The following is a 19718-nucleotide window of genomic DNA, read 5'->3' on the forward strand; positions in this document are numbered from 1 at the left end:
AAAAAAAAAAAGTAGCATCAAAAAAAGAGTGCTCATCTTTCTCGTATGGAGGCACTAGCAGATGAAACTATTGAAGACGCACAGCCTTTGGGTTAGCAGTATAGCTTACTACAGGATACACCACCAGAGCTCACCTATCAGACCTAAGGCACCCAGAAACTGAGTAATTTTCTTGTAGTATACAGGTCAGAAGTGCTACAGTTTATGTTTAAACTCCAACAATCTGACTTTAGGAGTTCCTGGGTGGTAAAATGGTTAACTGGCAGTGCAAATATTCTCACAGGTACCTCAGAAGACATAACTGGTGACTGACTGGATTTTGAAAGATTAAAACCACTGAAAACCTTACAGAGCCCAGATCTATTCTGAAACAGATTTGCTGGAGCCAGAATTGATTCTGTGATTGTGGGTTTTGTTTGGTTTCTAGTTTATCTCTAGAAGCTATGTTTTTACCACAGTGTCTGTGGCCACATTAAAAAAGTCAGGTCAAGAATCATCCACTCAGAACAAACAGTGGCTGTTACCAAATAGTATGGTTATTGAGGTGAAAATCAGCTGCATATGTATCTTGACTATATAGTTCAACAAATTTTCTTGATCTTTTCTTCCAAGAATAAAAATAATAAAGTTATATCTGGAACCATCTTCACAGTCTCTTCTGTGCACAATCACTAGGTCATTCATCTTTTTGAGAGATCCCTTTTCTTTTACTAACCATGTATTTTTTTCAAGTATAATATCCTTTTCCAGGGTTAAGTCCCTCCTAATAAAATGCTCAACATGTATGAAATAATACCTCACCAAGTTTTCTTCTAAGGAGTATTTTGGCTGCACTTCTTCCAAGTCATATTGATAGTTCTTTTGGCAGGCTCTGGCATAGTTAATATTCTTGACAAACACCACAATCCAATGGCAGTGGTTAGTAAACAAGTATTTATTTTATGATGACCAAAATAAACTAATTCTTGTTGATGAACTGCTTTTATTTTGAATCCAGAGCATCTGAAGATTTTTTTCTTTTAGCAGTATTCAATAATTTGACAGTGAGAGCCAAGTCGGGAGTAAAGTCTATGACAGGCATACAAAACATTAACTTCTGACAGTGCTTCTTGGCCTTAAGCTCCTCAATTACCTGGATCTTTTTTCAAGGATTTTATATAGGGGCAGATGACTATAAATTAAGTGTTTTATAAACATTGAGAATTTTGAAGGGAAATAGAAAATAGAATATTAAAAGGAAAAAACAAGAATATCCTAACAACCTACCTGGTTTAGTTTCTTCCAGAGGCTTAGGATAGGAGTAAGCTCATTGGTCCAGATTTCTCTATCAAATTTGCAGCCAGCTGTTACTGATCTGCCCAAGATCCTCAACTGTGAAATAACCTGAATGAAGAAAATAATAAACACTAATACGTAAACCTAATTTTAATCAAATAGTGAGAGATAACATAGGTACAAAATTAATATTTCTTTTTACACAAAAACTAAGTACAATATAAACACCTTTTAATATAATAGGTTTCAATCCAATAAACAGGATTCATACTTTAGTGATTTATGTGATAAAAAATAAATTTAAATTATCAATTCATTGATAAAAAATTAATATAGCATAACACTTTTTATTTAGAAAAGTGCTTCCTTACCCAAACCACAAAGCAAACCAAATCTACTGGCAAAGAGGTAATTCCAACTCCTAGTGACTTTTATTAGGGTTAAAGTTCTGTAAATTCTTACATGAAGAGATTCCTCATTTTTTAACCCTGTAACAGGCTGTGAATTAGAACTCCTTACCTTTTCAGTATCAGTGGGCTAAAATGCTACTAAAGCTCTTTTTTAAATTTTTTTAAACCCAGAAAGCTCTAATTATCTACATTAAAACTGATTTCTATTTCCTTATTTCCAAAATTGAGACTATTTTCCAAATGACATGACTTAAAACTTAAAATTCATGTAAAAATTAAAGAAAATGACCTTTTGAAAAAATGAAAATGACCCATAGTAAACAGGATAACAAACATGAAATAAAGTAATAAAGCAATTTTAATTGATTGGTAAAATAATCTTAAGTTTACTTTTAAATGCTCAACATTTTAGTATTTTGTCCACAATTCAGACTCCAAATAAATATGTTTCAGTAAATTATTTATGGCTCCCATAGGTAAGGAAAAAAAATTCTTCATATTACTGAATACATATCACAGAAGATATATAAAACTGAAACTCATTGCTGTCAAGTAGGAACCGACCCACAGCTGACTACTATTAGGTTTATGAGGCTATTTAAATCTCTTATTTAGGACTTCCAGCCTGTACATTTATTGTTGTATCTTCATCACTACCAACTAACATTTTCTTTTCTAGACAAGTTTAACATCACCTTATTAAATAGCATTCATTAACCTCCTTAATTATTTTCTAAGAATCAATGCTGTGCTACAATCTTAAAGGCACATAATTTGAATTCTCCAGCTGCTCTACAGAAGAATGAACAAATCTCCTCTTCTGTGATTAGGTGCCACTGAAAACCTGCTGAAGGGTCAGCTATGGGTCAGTTCCAACTTGACTGTATACAACAACAATAACAATAGTATCTTAAATATTGTTGTTGTTATTGCTGTAATGTTCCATCGAGTCGCTTGCGATTCATAGTGATCCTATGCATAAGAGCCCTAAAAGCCGTTCTATCATGTACCAACTTCGCCGTCTCAAATACACTCATTCCCACCACTCCACTCACATAATAAATCCATCTCATCGAAGGTCTTCCTCTCCTGAGCCGTCCCTCCACTCTCCCAAACATGATGTCCTTCTCCAAGGACTAGTCCCTCCTTGCAATATGCCCAAAATATGTCAGGAAAGCTTCAGAATCCTTGACTCCAAGGAGCATTCTGGCTTCACCCTCTCCAGGACCATCCTGTTTTGTTCTAGCCGTCCATGGTATATTCAACACTCTTCTCCAGCACCACAGCTCAAAAGTGACAATTCTCTTTCTATCATCCCTATTCACTGTCCAACTCTCCAATGCATAGCAAGTAACTGCAAAGACTATAGCCTGGATCAGGCGCACCTTAGTCTCCAGCCTGATGTCGTTGCTCTTCAGTACTCTTGAGAGGTCCCTCACAGCTGACCTTCCCAATGCAATTCATCTCCTGATTCCGTGGCTGCTGTTACCAAGAGTGTTGACTGTGGAACCAAGTAAAGTAAAACTGCTATCTCAATCTTTTCACCATCCATACTGATGCTGCCAATTGGCCCAGTGGTGAGAATCTGTTTTCTTGATGTTGAGCTTCAATCCATATTGATTCTGGATTTTCATTGTTTATATCAATATTTAAATATTAAAATTATGCTATATTATCGATTATCTGATATAAACAGAATAAACTTAGACAAAAACAGGCAGATTTTTTGTGATTTTAGTGACCATTTAAAAAAATGATGGCTTTCTATTCATTCTTTGATGTACATTTTCCTCCCTTCCCCTTCCCCTCCTCCAGTTCACTTTTGTAATAAATGCCTTGGTCTGTCCTCACTCCTCCACTCTTATTCCCTCCCTTCAGTTCCAGTACATGTTTTTCTACTTATTCTTCTTTGTTTACAATAATGTTCTTATGCATTATTTGTCTTTATGAGACTGCATTAGTTCACTCAGCAAAAAGCCTCTCCCAATTTATGTAGTATTTTCCAAAATTGTTGCTTCTGAGTGCTGCATAGTATTCCATTGTGTGAATGTACCACAATTTCTCAATCCATTCAGTTGTTGTTTTCATGTTCTTTCAATGGTGAATAATGTAGGTATGAACAATGGTGTACAAACCTCCACTGGTTTCTCAGTTCCAACTTCCTTGGGGTATATTCCTAGTAGTGGAATAGCTGGGTCATATGAAGTTTCTGTGTTCAACATTTTGAAGAAATGGTAAACTGTCTTCCAGGGTGGTTGTACTATTTTCCAATTCCACAAACAGTATATGAGAGTTTCCACCTCTCCACATCTTCTCCAACATTTATTGTTTGCTGCCCTACTAAACTTTGCCACTGCTATTGGGGTGAGATGGTATCTCACTGTGGTTTTGATTTGCATTGCATCTGACTTAGTACTAGTGATTTTGAGCATTTCTTCATGTGTCTGTTGGCCAACTGAATGTCTTTATCTGTGAAAAGTCTTTCCATGTCTTTTTCCCATTTTGTAATTTTGTTAGCTGTATTGTGTAGAGGGAAAGTCTGCTGTTAGGGACCTCTCTAAAGTACTCAAGAGCAATGGTGTCTCTCTGGAGACTAAGGTGCGCCTGATACAGGCCATGGTCTTTGCAATCAATCACTTGTTATGCATCAGAGAGTTGGACAATGACTAGGGAGGACAGAAGGAGAATTTGATGCCTTTGAGCTGTGGTGCTGGAGAAGAGTATTGAATGTACCATGGACTGCCAAGAAAAACAGATTCATCCTGGAGAGGATTAAACCAAGCAACTCCTTGGAGGCAAGGATTCTGGTGCTTCATCTGACATACTTTGGACATGTTGCCAGGAGGGGCGGGTCCTTGGAGAGGGACGTCATGCTTGGGAGAGTGGAGAGACGGCGCAGGAGGGGAAGACCCTCTATGAGATCGATTGATTCGGTGACTGGGGTAATCGGGATGGGTGTGTCAGAGGCAGTGCGGCTGGCACAGGCTAGAGCAGGGTTTAGGGCTGTTGTGCACAGGGTCGCTATGAGTCGCAAACGACTTGACGGCATATAACATCAACATTGTGTAGAGGCCCAATATTATTTTGTAAATATTGTTATGAGATCCTTGTCTGAAATGATATTTCCAAATGTTTGTTCCCAGGCTGTAGGCTTTTTTTCACCATGTTGGGAAAAGTGTCTGATGAGCATAGAGATTTAATCTTGAGAAGGTCCCATTCATCCATTTTATCTCTCCAGACTGTTCATTTCTGGCTATATTTGGCAGTCTCTTTATACCAAAGGCTAAGCCTTCTAAGCTTGGTCCCAGTTGGTCTCTGATTAACTTTCTGGTTTGGGGCTTTATTCCCACATCTCTTATCCACCTTGAGTTGCCTTTTGTGTATGGAGTGAGATGTGGATCCTGTTTCAGCTTTCTGTAGGTAGCAGTCCAGTTTTGCCAGCATCATTTGTTTAAGAGGTTATTTCCCATTTGATAGGTTTGATTTCCTTGCTAAATATCAATTGATCATAGATAGATGGGTCCACTTCTGGGCTCTTAATTCTGTTCCATTGGTCTATGTGCCTGCCATTGTACCAGTATCATGCTGTTTTGGTTACTACTGCTGTGCAGTAGGTTTTGAGGTTTTATGCCTACCACATCATTTTTGTTCCTAAGAAATGCTTTGCTTATTTGAGGTATCTTTCCTCTCCAAATAAACTTGACAAATTTCTCTTTCAATCCTCTTGAAAAAAATGAGTGTGCTATCTGTATTGGGATTGCGCTGAAAATGTAGATTGCTTTTGGTAGGATTGCCATTTTCACAATATTGAGAATTCCTATCCATCAATAGGTTGCATTTCCCCATTTATCTAGGTATTATTGTGTCTCACAGAAATGTTCAGTAGTTTTCTTCGTACAGGTGTTTTGTGTCTCTAGTTAGGTTCACTCCCAAGTATCTCAATTTGTGGTTGGCTACTGTAAAGGGTATTGCTTTCTTCGTTTTCTTCTCTGTGTCCTCTTTGTTACTGTAGAGGAATCCCATCGAATTTTAGATACTGATTTTTGTATCATGCAACCCCACTAAACTGGTCCACTAGCTCTAAAAATTTTTTTATGAGTCCTTGGGGTTTTCTCTGTACACTATCATATCATCTGCACATAGTGTAGTTTAACGGTCTGTTTGCTGATCTGGATGGCTTTTATTTCCTTTTCTTGTCATATTGCCCGAGTAATTACTTCTAATACAATATTGAATAGACATAGTGATAGTGGGCATTCTTGTCTAGTCACTGTTTGCAAGGAAAATGCTTTTAGTCTTTCTCCTTTGAGGATAATATTTTTAAAATTTTTATTTCTTTTTATTTTCTAAGTATTTCCTCTAAGTTCTCATATTTGTTTGAGTACAGTTTTTCATAAAATTCCATCTTTATATAGTCTTTATTTCAATTGGTTCTGTTGTGATGCTGCCCTTTTCATTTCTAATTCAGATTATCTGTGTCTTTTTCCTTTGCTAGGTTTTCTAATAGTTTTTAGATTTTATTGACACTTTCAGAGAACCAATTTATAGTCTTGTGGATAGTTTAAGTGGGGTTTGTTTGTTTGTTTTCTATTATATTTGTTTCAACCCTAAGTTTTAGAATTTGTTTCTTTTAGAGGCTGTTAGGTTTTCTTGCTGTCCTTTCTTTTTATTTTTGGAGATGTTGAGTTAAATAATCAATTTTCAATTTTTTCCCCTGTTGATGTGTTTGATGATTGACAAGAACTGACCTCTTCTGCTTTTACTGTAAGTTGTGTTTACACACACACACACACACACACACACACACAAATTATGATGGAGTTGCTGGAGAAATCTCTCCAAAATGAAGAGTGAATCTAGAGAAGCAGGGTTTTGCCCTGGAGTGTCTGCTTACTCAAAGGGTTTAAAAACTCATTTGCTTTCTATTTTGAGCTACATTTAGAATTACATAAAAGTTGCAGATATAGTACAAGGAATGCCTGTATGCCCTTTACCCAATTTCCCCTACAGTTAACATCTTACATAATCACAGCACAACTATCAAAACCAAAAATTTAACAATAGAAAAATACTATTAACTAAACTATTGATATTCAAACTCACCATTTCTCCCCTCTATTTCAACAGAATACCACATTGCATTGACTATTTCTGCTGTTGTTAAGTGCAGTTTAATGGGTTCCAATTACATGCCTCTGGAAGTTCTATAAACTCTGATAAATGTGGATAGTTGTAGAGGGGCTTTAGGCCTTTTGTTCATAGGATCGCTATGAGTCATGCTTGACTTGAAGGCAATCAACAACAACAGAGTAGAACTGTCCCACTGGGCATTCTTATTGTTACGTTCTGTTGACTGCAACTCCCAACAACCTTATAAACAAGTGATCTGAAACTGGCTCTACCCTATGCCATCCTCATCATCTCTGATACACCTGAACCAATTACTACAGTCACTGTGTCAATTTATTTTGTTGAGGGTCTTTCGCTGACCTTCCAACCTTTCTAAGCATGATTCCTTTCTCCAAGAAATACTCCCTCCTAACAATATGTCCAAGAAAAATGAGAATGTGGAAATTATCATATAATATATACTGACTGGAAGAGATCTATATTTGTTCCCATCCCAAAGAAGGGTGACCCAACTGAGTGTGGAAACTATAGAACAATCTCACTGATTTCACATGCAAGCAAGATTCTACTGAAGATTATCCAAAAATGACTGGAACATCACATCAGCAGAGAACTGCCAGAAGTCCAGGCTGGGTTTAGAGGAGTCGTGGTACTAGGGATATTGTAGCTGATGTAGATGGATCTTAGATGAAAGCCAGGAATACCAGAGGAATGTTTATCTGTGTTTCATTGACTACGCAAAGGCGTTTGACTGTGTGGATCATAACACACTGTGGCTGACTCTGAGAAGAATGGGAATCCCAGAACACTTGATCGTGCTAATACAAAACCTATACTTGGATCAAGAGGCAGTCATCAGAATAGATCAACTAAACACTGCATGGTTCAAAATTGGGAAGGGTGTACACCAGAGATGTGTCCTGTCTCCATACCTTTTCAACCTGCATACAGAACAAATTATCCGGGAGGCTGGGCTCTATGAGGAGAAATGTGGGGTCAGGATTGGTGGAAGATCCATTAACAATATGCGTTATGCAGATGACACAACCTTGCTTGCTGAAACTAAGGAGGACCTTAAACACTTGATGCAGAGAGTCAAAGAGTGCAGCTTTCAATATAGATTGAGGCTCAACGTCAAGAAGACAAAGATTCTCACGACTGGGCCAATTGGCAGCATTAGGATGGATGGTGAAGAGATTGAGATTGTTCACAGCTTTAGTTTGTTTGGCTCCAGTCAACACTCTTGGCACTAGTAGCCAGAAAATTAAAAGATGTATTGTGATGGGAAAGTCTGCTGTTAGGGATCTCTCCAAAGTACTGAAGAGCAATGGTGTCTCTCTGGAGACTAAGGTGTGTCTAATACAAGCCATGGTCTTTGCGATCACTTGTTATGAATCAGAGAATGACTAGGGAGGATAGAAGGAGAACTGATGCCTTTGAGCTGTGGTGCTGGAGAAGAGTATTGAGGGTATCCTGGACTACTAAGAAAACAAATAGATTCATCCAGGAGAGGGTTAAACCAGGCAGCTCCTTGGAGGCAAGGATTCTGAGGCCTCATCTAACATAATTTGGACATGTTGTAAGGAGGGGACCGGTCCTTGGAGAGGGACATCATCATACTTGGGAGGGTGGAGGGACAGCGTAGGAGGCAAATTGAGGTGTATTGATTCAGTGACTGGGATAATCACGATGGGTGTATCAGAGACAGTGCAATTGGCACAGGGCAGAGCAGAGATTAGGGCTATTGTACACTGCGTTTGTATGAGTCGCAAGTGACTCAACGGCAGATAACAACAACAACCACCACCTCCAGTCAGTTAGCCAGGTAGTTGTCCCCCATATTTCTTGGCACAAACTGATGAGCATGTCCAGGGCAGTATGCAAATTAGCTATTTAGAATAAGAGTTGATTAAAAGTATCTGGGAAAGGGAATAAGTACGGGGAGGAAGGAAAATGTGCAGTAACGAATGAATAAAAATCCAACTTCTCTGTAAACTTTTGTTAAAATCAAAGAAATAAATCATTAATTTAGCAAGAAAAACATTATCATAAAAGGGAATTCATAGATAAAAGAAATTATAAAAGAAATGTTAATATAGCTTACAAACTTTGCTATAACATACTAAACCTAAGCCAAACACACTGATCTAATTAAATCTGACACATAGTAATCCACAAGAGTGTATATCTTCACTGGAAGATTGCTCATCTTTCTCCTCCAAAGTTGTCTGTAGGTCTGAATCACCAACCCTTCAATTAGTTACCTAATTCATTAAACACCACAACATCAAACATAAAGCAATCTAAATCATCATGTTATTTGGAAGGAAAGTATATCAAATGTAGAATAACTGCTAGGAAAAAAGTAAAGTGCTTATTTTTCAAATAGAAGATGGGAAAAAGGAATAAAAACAATATGGGGAAGGGTAAGGTAGAAGGACCTCACCTATCAACAAGTATAAATGACTCTAAATATATTAAGTTTAACAGTTGACTGTTTAATTAAAACCAATAGATAGACATGTTTATATGTTTACTTATGTTTAAAAAGAGACATATCAAACAAAAAGACTTACAAAATTAAAAAAGTAAAAGAATGGAAAAGATAGACTTCTGGTAAACTTAAAGAGAAAAAGATACATAGTCACATCTTTGTATATTTCATTTAATCACAGAAAATACAATTTACCACATAGCGAATAAAGGGAGAAATTATATAATTATTTACTTATAGAAAACATGGTCAATTATATTCAACAATACATTCTAGTTCTTCAGCAAATTTACCAAAGATGTAGGAACTTGAAGAATTATGCCCTTCTATTACTATATCTCTTTCAATATGGCATTTTGCTCCTTTTTTATTAAGAGACTTTGATTCCTCTAACATCTTGAATGTAGAATGTTATTGTGACTTGCTTTCCCTAACAGAATGTGGTAAAAATGATTTGTAATTCAGAGCTTAGGCTTTAAGAGGACTTGCAACCTCCATTCCAGTCACTATGCTGGCCTCTAGCAGATGAAAAGCCATGTATTAGAGAAAGAAGTCATCCTAGCTAATAATCAGCCTCAACTGTAAATGTAGGGACATTTTGACTTTTGTATTGCAGCAGATGCCAAATAAATGGAGAGTCATGTACCCAAAGAAGAACTATCCAGCCAAATCACAAAATCTAAGAAATCAGAGAACACTGTGTCTACTCTTTAAGTCTGTGATGGTCTGCAATGCAGAAAAAGCTGTCTGAACCAATAGGAATAATTGCAAACTTATCTAACATAATAAAAGGTACTGAAAAACAGCAAATAATACCATGAATGGTAAACTATTAAGAAGGATTATCTATAAAATCAGAATAAGAAAAAGATATCTGCTGCTACTACTATTCAATGATGTACATAAGAACCTATCAAGCTAAACCAAATGACAAGAAAAAATAATTAAATATGCAACGATTGAAAAAAAAAATGCTAAAATGATCCTTTTCACAAAAAAAACCAAAACAATATGCATAAATATGTAAAAGCATATACTTTTCAAGTGTACTATATATTACTTTTATTCTATCTATATATCCTTTGTCTTTAGGTATTTGTGTGTTTGAATAGAATAAGATTTCAGTAAGTTAACATTTCAATTTCACTATTTTTCTTTTTTTCAGTAGTTGTCTTGAGGGGGATATGTCTTTAAAATTTACTTAGTCAATATGCTCACTGCTCATGAACATTTTCACACTTACTCTGGTGACCAAGTCAGGTGTAATACATTTAACTGAATTATTAAATACATCAGGATGCAAAAAACCAAATTCATTCCCAACCATATACTGTAAAAAATGAGACAATGGAACTATTCAGAATGCTTACTTTGCAAAGCTAATATATACAGCATAAAGGAAGGAGAATTTTTCTCCGTGTCTCTCAATAAAAATATTTATTCCAGTCACACACAAGATCAAATTGTAATTTATGTTGTTTTTTGAAATGAGATTTCACTCAACATCAAAAGCAAAATATACAGCCACTCTACTATGTTAAGAACTCACATCATCATTTTTCCAAGGCAATTCATACGATATTAAATGCCTGGAAATAAATCTCAAGAGATCTGCTAGCTGATGGAATTTTATCAAACAAATTAATAATAAATTTTTAATCAAATTATGGTCAAATTCATATTAAGACTAGTGAATACGCCATTTTTCAAATATAATGTTTATATTTTATGTTATATGGAGTAATAAACTTAACACATCATTCTAATTCATGCATACGAACGTTTTATAGTCAGCTCTGGATAATACTAAATAACTTAGATCTGGTATTAATCACTAAACTATATAAAATTTTAGGATCTATCTCTGCTTTGATGATATATAATTACAATGCTTTGTTGTATTTCAAATAATTAGTGGCTAAAATAATCCTCCAGTTGTGCCGTATGTAACAGTGTTATACTGTTAACTAAAAGGTCAGAATTTAAATTTATCAGCTGCTTCATATAAAAATATGAGTATTGTTCTCCCATAAAGTTTTATTTTCTCTGAAATCTCATGGCAAAGAGTTGGAATTGATAGGACAGCAGTGGGTTGGGTTTTTGGTTCATAATATTTCTACTGCTTATCAGGGAGTTCTGGTAGTTGAGTGGTATAAAAATGAGATACAATATCAAAGGCAAGTGGTTCAAATTTATCAGCTGCTCTGAGGTAGAAGAATGGGTAATCTTCCATGTAAATAACTGACTCTGAAAACTAGCTGGAGGGTCAGCTGTGGGTCAGTTCTGACTTGACAGTACACAACAATAACTGTAATATTATGTAACATTAGTAGACTACAACTTATAATGACTATGAACAACATATCTGAACTGTGCCCTATCCTATGCCATTCTCACACTCGCCAACATGAACACTGTTAAAGTCACTTTGTCAGTCTATCATATTAAAGGGTCTTCTTTTCTCTGTCCCAGCAGAATGTCTTTTTTCCAAAGATTAGCTCCTTGTGACACATGCCCAAATTATGTGAGATGAAGGTTCACCATTCTTGTCTTGGGGGAAAGATCGGTGTGAAAAACAATGTATAAGAACTTTGTAAGTAAACTAGTATAAAATGAAAAATAAGTAGAATAAAAAACAAAAGACAAAACCAAACAAAATCAGAAGCATCTTGGCTGCAATTATTTCTAAATAGATGTGTTTGTTCTTTTGTCAGTTAATGGACTATTCAGTACTCTTCACTAACACAATTCAAGGACATTGATACATCATCCTTTTTCATTGCACAATATTCAGCTGCATATAAAGCTCCTGGAAATACCATGATTTAGATCAGGTGCACCTTAGTCTTTAAATTGACATTCTGGTTCTTTAGCACTTTGGGGCAATCCTTAACAGCAGGTTTTCCCATTTCAACACATCTTTTGATTTTTTTTACTTCTGTTACTCTGTGTTGACTACAGATACAAGTAAAATGAAATTTTTCAGTTTCAAGTATTCCTCCATGACACATGATGTTGTCTATTAGTCCAATGGTGAGGATTTTTGCTTTCTTGATGTTGACATGTACTCCATATTGAAGGCTATAATCTTTGATCTTCTCCAGTAAGTGTATCAAGTCTCTTTCACTTTATGCAAGCAAGATCATTGTTAAGAAAGCAAGGGATGCGACGGGACAGCCATCTGACCATTACCAACTTCATAAAGGGGAACTGTCCCCATCAACAACATCAACAATACAGAATTAATTCCTGTGAGGTCAGACAAATCCTACATGCTCCCATACCTCTTTCTAGTGATCTCAACACCAATCTTACTGCTTTACAGGGTAAAATCCAATGTAACAGCTCACAGACCACACAGAACCATACTGCAGAAGTCAAAGATTACAATCCAGGATAGTAGCAAAATACAGGCAGGACAGTATCTGAAATGTGCTTGCAGGTGTTTGATCCTTGAGCCTCGCTGGCTTTACGCCAGTGTTACTAAGTTTTTAGTGCTGCCAATTATGGCTCTACTCCCCTCACCACACCAAAGTTGTCCAACAAATTTGGGCAAAGTTTGTTAGTGCTGGTTCCACAGTAGTTAGCAGTCATAAGGTCAACTCTATCTCATGTCAGGTGTTTGGTTCTCCACTTTAGGCACTGCTGCTGCTGTAAGTCTAGCTGGCATTGCTCCTTGTAAATCTAGCTGGTACAAGTAGTTCTGGTCCTAAAGGGTGAGTTGCATTCTCCTGCTTTTTTTTTTCTCATGGTGAAATTCTTCTTTCTGCTTCTGGACCCACTGACTTTAATGACAAGACTAGCTAGCCCTCCTGTGGATTCATGAGACTAGCCAATTCACTTGTGGATAGGTTTGCATATTTCTTTCCATCCACATGGTAAATTCAAATTCAATGGTTAGGAAAACCACTTTGAATACTACACTTTCCACATCACAATCATGTTATCTTTAAAAATCTAAGATGTTGATAAGTATTCCTCAATCTTGATGCCCTATTCTTTTATATAGTACTGCTCTTTGAATTATTTGCTTAGGGTACATAATTCTACTAGTTGAGAATAAAATCTATTGTTGCTAATAAAAATATAAAAAGATCAAAACAAAAAATTTTTAAAAAAAATTATAATATGTATATTCACCTGAAATAAAATTTCACCTTGCCTATTATTTCTATTCATTTTTATAGTCAAATATCTACTAAATACATTAGAAAACAATTTGAGTGAGCTCTGGTGGCCTAGTGGCAGGAAACTGCACTGCAATCCCAGAGGTGCGTAGTCCAAATCCACCAGATGCTCTGCTGAAGAAGGAGGAACAATAGCCTCCTGTACCAGTCAGATCCAATTTGACAGTACACACATAAAATAAATAAATAAAAACTAAAAAAAGAAAACAATTGAAAATGAATTAAAATTTTAAATATATGCCATTTCATTTTGAGGTATATACTCAAGGGAAATAATACTGTAATTTCACAAATATTTTATAGGAATACTAATAGTAGTTTAATTTTGTTGTTGCTGTTATTAAGTGCCATTGGGCTGAGTATGACTCCCAGCAATCCTGTGAAAAACATATACGAACCTTGCTCTATTCTGTGCCGCGTTCTCACAGGTCTTTAACTATTTTCAACCTAGAGAAGTCTCTCCCATTGTGCTTTTTTACCTATCACTGACTTGGCAGTAAAAAAATGAGTTATTTTGCAAGATGTTCCACATTCTTCACCTGCTTGTGCCATTTAATTTGTTCTTTTATCTTTTGTTTCAAGTTAATGAGAAATTAGTTCAAAAACTTTCATTAGGGATAAGGATGGTTCCAAATAAGAAAAACAATCAATGCAATTCACCATATTAACAAAGCAAATAACAAGAACAATATGATCTCAGCAATTAATGTAGAAAAGGCATTTGAAAAACCCAACACCCTTTCCGCATAAAGATACTCAGCAAAAATGAGATAGAAGGGAATTTCCTCAACATAATGAAAAGTATATATGCAAGACCAAGAGCCAATATAATTCTCTATAGAGAAAGACTAAAAGCATTTTCCTTACAAACAGGGATCAGATGAGGGTGCCCACTGTCACCACTTCTATAACACCATATTGGAAGTGCTTACCAGGGCAATATGACATGTTGTGTTATTGTAGTTGTTGTTGTTGTGTACCATTGAGTTGGAATCAACCCATAGATGACCCTTCAGCAGGTTTTCAGAGGCAGTTAATTGCATGGGAGGAGATTGTCCATTCTTCTTCCACAGAATATCTGGTGGCCTTGAACCACATGCTTTGGGGATTTCAGAGCAGGTTCTTGCCACTATGCCACCAGAGCCATGACAAGGAAATAAAAGCCAACCAGGTTGCCAAACAGATGGTTAAACTATTACTATATGTAGATGATATGATAGTGTACGCAGAAAACCCTAAGGACTAACAAAAATACTGTTAGATTGGCAGGATATAATATCAATATACAAAAATCAGTGGGATTCATCTACAGTAACAAAGAGAACTCAGAGATGAAAATCAAGAAAGTAATACCCTTTACAATAGCCAACCACAAATTGAGATACTTGGAAGTGAACCTAACTGGGGACACAAAAGACCTGTACAGTGTTCCTTGTTCAGGGGTGCTGTTGTTGTTGTTGTTATGTACTGTTGAGTCATACACTATGTATAGTAGCTCTAAACCCTGCCCTGTCCTGAGCCAGTTACACTAATTCAGACACACTAACCCCCATTGTCCCAGTCACTGTATCAATCCTTCTCATCTAGAGTCTTCCTCTCCTGCGCTGTCCCTCCACTCTTCCAAGCATGATGGTTGTTCTCCAAGGACCTGTCTCTTCTTGCCATGTGCCAAAAGTATGTGCGACAGCTTCAAAATCCTACCCTCCAAGCAGAAACTTGGTTTCACCCTCTGTAAGAGAGACTTACTTGTTTTCTTGGCAATCCATGGTATGTCCAAGATTCTTCTCCAGCATCACAATTTGAAGGCACCAATTCTTCTTCTGTCACCCTTAGTCACTGTACAACTCTCTGAAGCATAACAAGTAATTGTGAAGACCATTGCCTAGATGAGGTGTACCTTCATCTCTAGACTGACATTGTTGTTTTTCAGTACTCTGGAGAGGTCCCTGACAGTGGTTTTTCCCAAAGCAATTTGTCTTTTGATTTCCTGACTGCTGGTCAGAGGGTAGATTGTGAAACTGAGCAAGCTTTAATTGTTAGCAACCTCAATTTCTTCTCCATATATCATGGTGGTACCAATTGGCTCAGTGGTGAGAATCTTTGTCTTCTTGATGTTAAGCTTCTATCCATATTGAAGACTACAGTCCTTGACCTTCTGCAACAAACGTTCATGAATAGGAAGACCCAATATTGTGAAAGTGACAATCCTACCAAAAGCAATCTTCATGTTTTAATACAATACAGATAGTAATTCCTTTTTCAAGATCAAAAGTGAAATTTTCAAGTTTATTTGGAAAGAAGACACCCCAAATAAGCAAAGCCCTTTTGAAAAACAAAAATGAAGTGGGAGGCATTAGAATTCCCTGACCTCAAAGCCTACTATACAAAGATAGTATCCAAAACAGCATGGTACTGGTACAATGACAGATACACAAGACCAGTGGAACAGAATTGAGAAACCAGAAATGGGCCCAGCTATCTATGGTCAACTGATATTCAACAAGGAAATAAAACCTCTCAAATGGGGAAATGACAACCTCATCAACAAATGGTACTGGCAAAACTGGACTGCTACCTGCAGAAAGCTTAAACAGGATCTACATCTCACACCATGCACAAAAACCAACTCAAGGTGAAACAGAGACCTGGGAGTAAAGCCCTAAACATGAAAGTTCCTAAGAGACAAACTGAGATCAAGCTTAGACGGCCTACTGTATTCTGCCTAATACAGCCAGAAGTGCAAAATCTGGAGAGATAAAATTGATGAATGGGAACTGCTAACGATTAAATCCCTGTGCACAACAAAAACATTTTCCAACAGAGTGAAAAGGAACCCAACTGACCAGGAAAAAAAAACATTTGGCCATACCATAACAGACAAGGGTTTTATACCAAAAGTTTATATAATCCTACAGGCTCTCTAAAAGAGAAAGACTAGTAACACAGTTACAAAATGGGCAAAAGATATGAAAAGAATTTTTACAGAGGAAGATATTTGGATGGCCAAAGGACAGATGAAGAAATGCTCAAAATCATTGCCAATAAGAAATATGCAATTGAAAACCACAATGAAATACCATCTCATTCCTGCAGCACTGGCAAAAGTTTTAACAGGACAGCAAGTATAAATGTCGGAGAGGATGAGGCGCGATAGAAACTCTTAGACACTGTGGGTGGGATTGTAAAATGGCACAGCCATTCTGGAAGGCAATTTGGTATTTCTTCAGAAAACTGAACATATAAATTCCATATGGTCCAGCTATTCCACTGCTTGAAATATACCCTGAGAAAATGAGGACTGAAACATGAACAGAGACTTTTATACCAATGTTCATAGCAGTGTTATTCCTAATAGTAAGAACATGGAAACAGCTGAAATATCCAACCACAATCAAATGAATAAAGAAATTATGGTACAGTCATACAATGGAATGTTACACAGCATGAAGGAGCAAAGATTTTTTTAAATCACTACCTAACTTGGGAGGGACTGGAGAGCATTATGCTAAGAGGATTCAGTCCCATAAGGACAAATACAGTATAAGACCTTTACTGTAGAAACAGGTAACTAGTAAAACATGTATGAAAATCTAAGGGGAAGAGGGTGGGAGCAAAGGGGTGAGGATGGGTGTTTGGGTGTGTGTGTGTGTTTGGTGGTAGTTACAGTGTTGCACAATTTGATGGGGGGAGGGAGATGTGGGTTAAGGAAATGGGAAATATTCAGTGTGAAAAATAACGTATACGAACCTTGATTAGGTTCTGGTTTATATCTATCTGATCAAGTAACATATATACCATATTTATATGATAATTATATTTTAAAGAAGTCTTTTGGGAAGTGTACATTATATTAGGGAGTTCCAGTGGCCTAGTGGTAAGAAGCTATGATGCCAATCCAAAGGTACACAGTTTAAATCCACCAGCTCCTCTGCAAAAGAAATATAAGAAGTCTCTTTCTTTGTGATTTACTGCCTCTGAAAACTTGTGGGAAGGTCAGTTTGTAGCAAGTACCTTCAGGTTTGCAGGGCAGTTTCTACTAAAGCTCCCTACATAACAAAAACAACATCTTTAATATTGCATCACATTAAAAAGTACTAAAGGCCTGAATGTCTTTTTGTTTTACTAAATCGCTGACAACTAATCACTCACTTGCAAATTTCCCCAAATTTCCATCTAATGTTTTAACCTTTGATAAACAATGTCTGAATGGATTATTTTATCAGTGTATGAAAGGGTCAGCTAGCTAGCATTCTTCAATAAAAAAAATTTCTTTCAAGAAACTTCCTTTCATTCCTATGAAATACAATTTACAAAGAGTAGCAAATGTTTAATCCACTCCTTCATTTACTGTTCTCAAAGTAAGATATCGTTTCTTTTATTTCTAAATAGTAACCTACAAAAAGGAAGAAGAAAAAAACCCCAAACTAACAAACCAATAACACCCAATCAAAAGAAAATAGTATTTTTATATAAATATTAAAAAGGACTAAGAGACCTCTGGTGGCCTAGTGGTAAGAAACTGCACTAGGATCCCAAAGGCATGTGGTCCGAATCCACCATGGGAGAAGAATTGTCAATCTCATCCAGTGTGATTAAGTGCCTCTGAAAACTTACTGTCATGTGAGCTATGGGTTGGTTCCAACTCGATGGTACTCAACAACAACAACAAAAAAGGAATAAACATAAAATCATTGTGTACTTTTAAAAAATAAATAGACTGATAAATGCTCCAATTTACTTCCTTTGCCATTAAATGGTCTCAGAACTCAAAACTGAAAAGCGTTGAAACTCAGGATTGATAAATGCTCCAATTTACTTCCTTTGCCATTAAATGGTCTCAGAACTCAAAACTGAAAAGCGTTGAAACTCAGGGCTTGCTAATAGAGGTCAAATGTTAGTATACTGAATATAAAAATACTTACCAATCATTTCTTTTTGCTCATGGTGCTAATGGCAAAGTTTTAGCAAACATGTTCCTGAAATATGAGTTAGTATTTTCTAATGGAAAAATATCAGAGGGAAAAGAGCCAAGTTAAGCTTCCTGGTTTCAGAATATGAAATTACATGGAATTTGAGACTTCTCTAACAATTGATGTAAAGCCATCTGACTGGAAAACCACAGCTGCTGGGTATAAGTAATCACAGCTGTTGGGTTCATAAAAGCCATTCAATGTAGTGTTGCTAAAATTATTGCACTAGCAATTAATCCTCAAATCTCTGCAAGAACAAATATAACATATTTTAAGAATTTTGTTATCAAATCACTATTGACTCTATGAAAAATTGATAAAATTCTGAAGCACTAAGAAGATATATTTTGGAGCTAGCTCCTAAAGAAAAATGTGAAAATCTCACAGAAAAAGAAACACAGAACTTTTGAGTATCTCGTATGAATTTAGACTTCCAACATGAGCTAGTTGCTATGTTAAAGTGGAAGTCTAAATCCATTTGAATCACATGTAACATAAGCACCAGGGATGTAGCCTGCCCTTCCTCTATTTTTCCACTGCAGTCTGAGAAAATTACTGGGCTACTACTTCACGAAACACTGTAATTTTTGCCTGTTGAAAGTTGTGTTTATAGCAGAGGAAGCAAAGTTCAACATAATTCTCAGAACAGAAACTTACTGAAAAGAAATTTTAGAGTTATACATATCCTTACAATTAACACATTACTGTACACTTTGAAATTGACAACCATGCTTAGAAACACTTTTTTTAATGTATTACTGTCATTTGCACCAATGTGTTAAATAAGGAGGATATCCTGAGTCCAAATGTAACTAATTTAATGATTAAGAACTTATTTTTTTAACATTGAATTATAATTTATAAATTAACTTTTAAAATTTGTGTAATCTACTACCAACCAGATACCAGTACCTTCACCAATTATGTAATTGTTATCTAAATGCTAATCACTGAATACTTGCATTTTCTTATCTAAACTGGAAGGAGTCTTCTTGGTTTAATTGGTTTAGGAATCTCAGAGATTCTAAACTGAAACTCACACAGTGAAACATTGTAACATTTCCAATTTGCAGACAGTCTTGCCTTTTAAAACAACTTTCAATTTTATCAGACTCACTCTGTTTGCTGAAACTGAAGAGGACCTGAAGCGCCTGCTGCAGAGCGTCAAGGACTGCAGCCTCCAATATGGATTGAGGCTCAATGTCAAGAAGACAAAGATTCTCACCACTGGACCAATTGGCAGCATCAGGGT

The 19718-nt window shown here is 36.3% G+C and overlaps 1 protein-coding gene across 1 annotated transcript in view; it reads right to left on the reverse strand.

Annotated features, from left to right (window-relative positions):
• Positions 1–19718, reverse strand: part of DYNC2H1 (dynein, cytoplasmic 2, heavy chain 1) — a 440751-nt gene that overhangs the window by 63035 nt on the left and 357998 nt on the right. Inside the window, exon 83 of the mRNA XM_006887344.1 lies at positions 1267–1383. Within this exon, the coding sequence (XP_006887406.1) occupies positions 1267–1383 (117 nt within the window). The remainder of the gene's footprint in view (positions 1–1266; positions 1384–19718) is intronic.

The sequence above is a fragment of the Elephantulus edwardii genome, unplaced genomic scaffold, assembly GCF_000299155.1.
Source record: "Elephantulus edwardii isolate Elephantulus edwardi_28Jun2011 unplaced genomic scaffold, EleEdw1.0 scaffold00056, whole genome shotgun sequence".
NCBI lineage: Eukaryota > Metazoa > Chordata > Mammalia > Macroscelidea > Macroscelididae > Elephantulus > Elephantulus edwardii.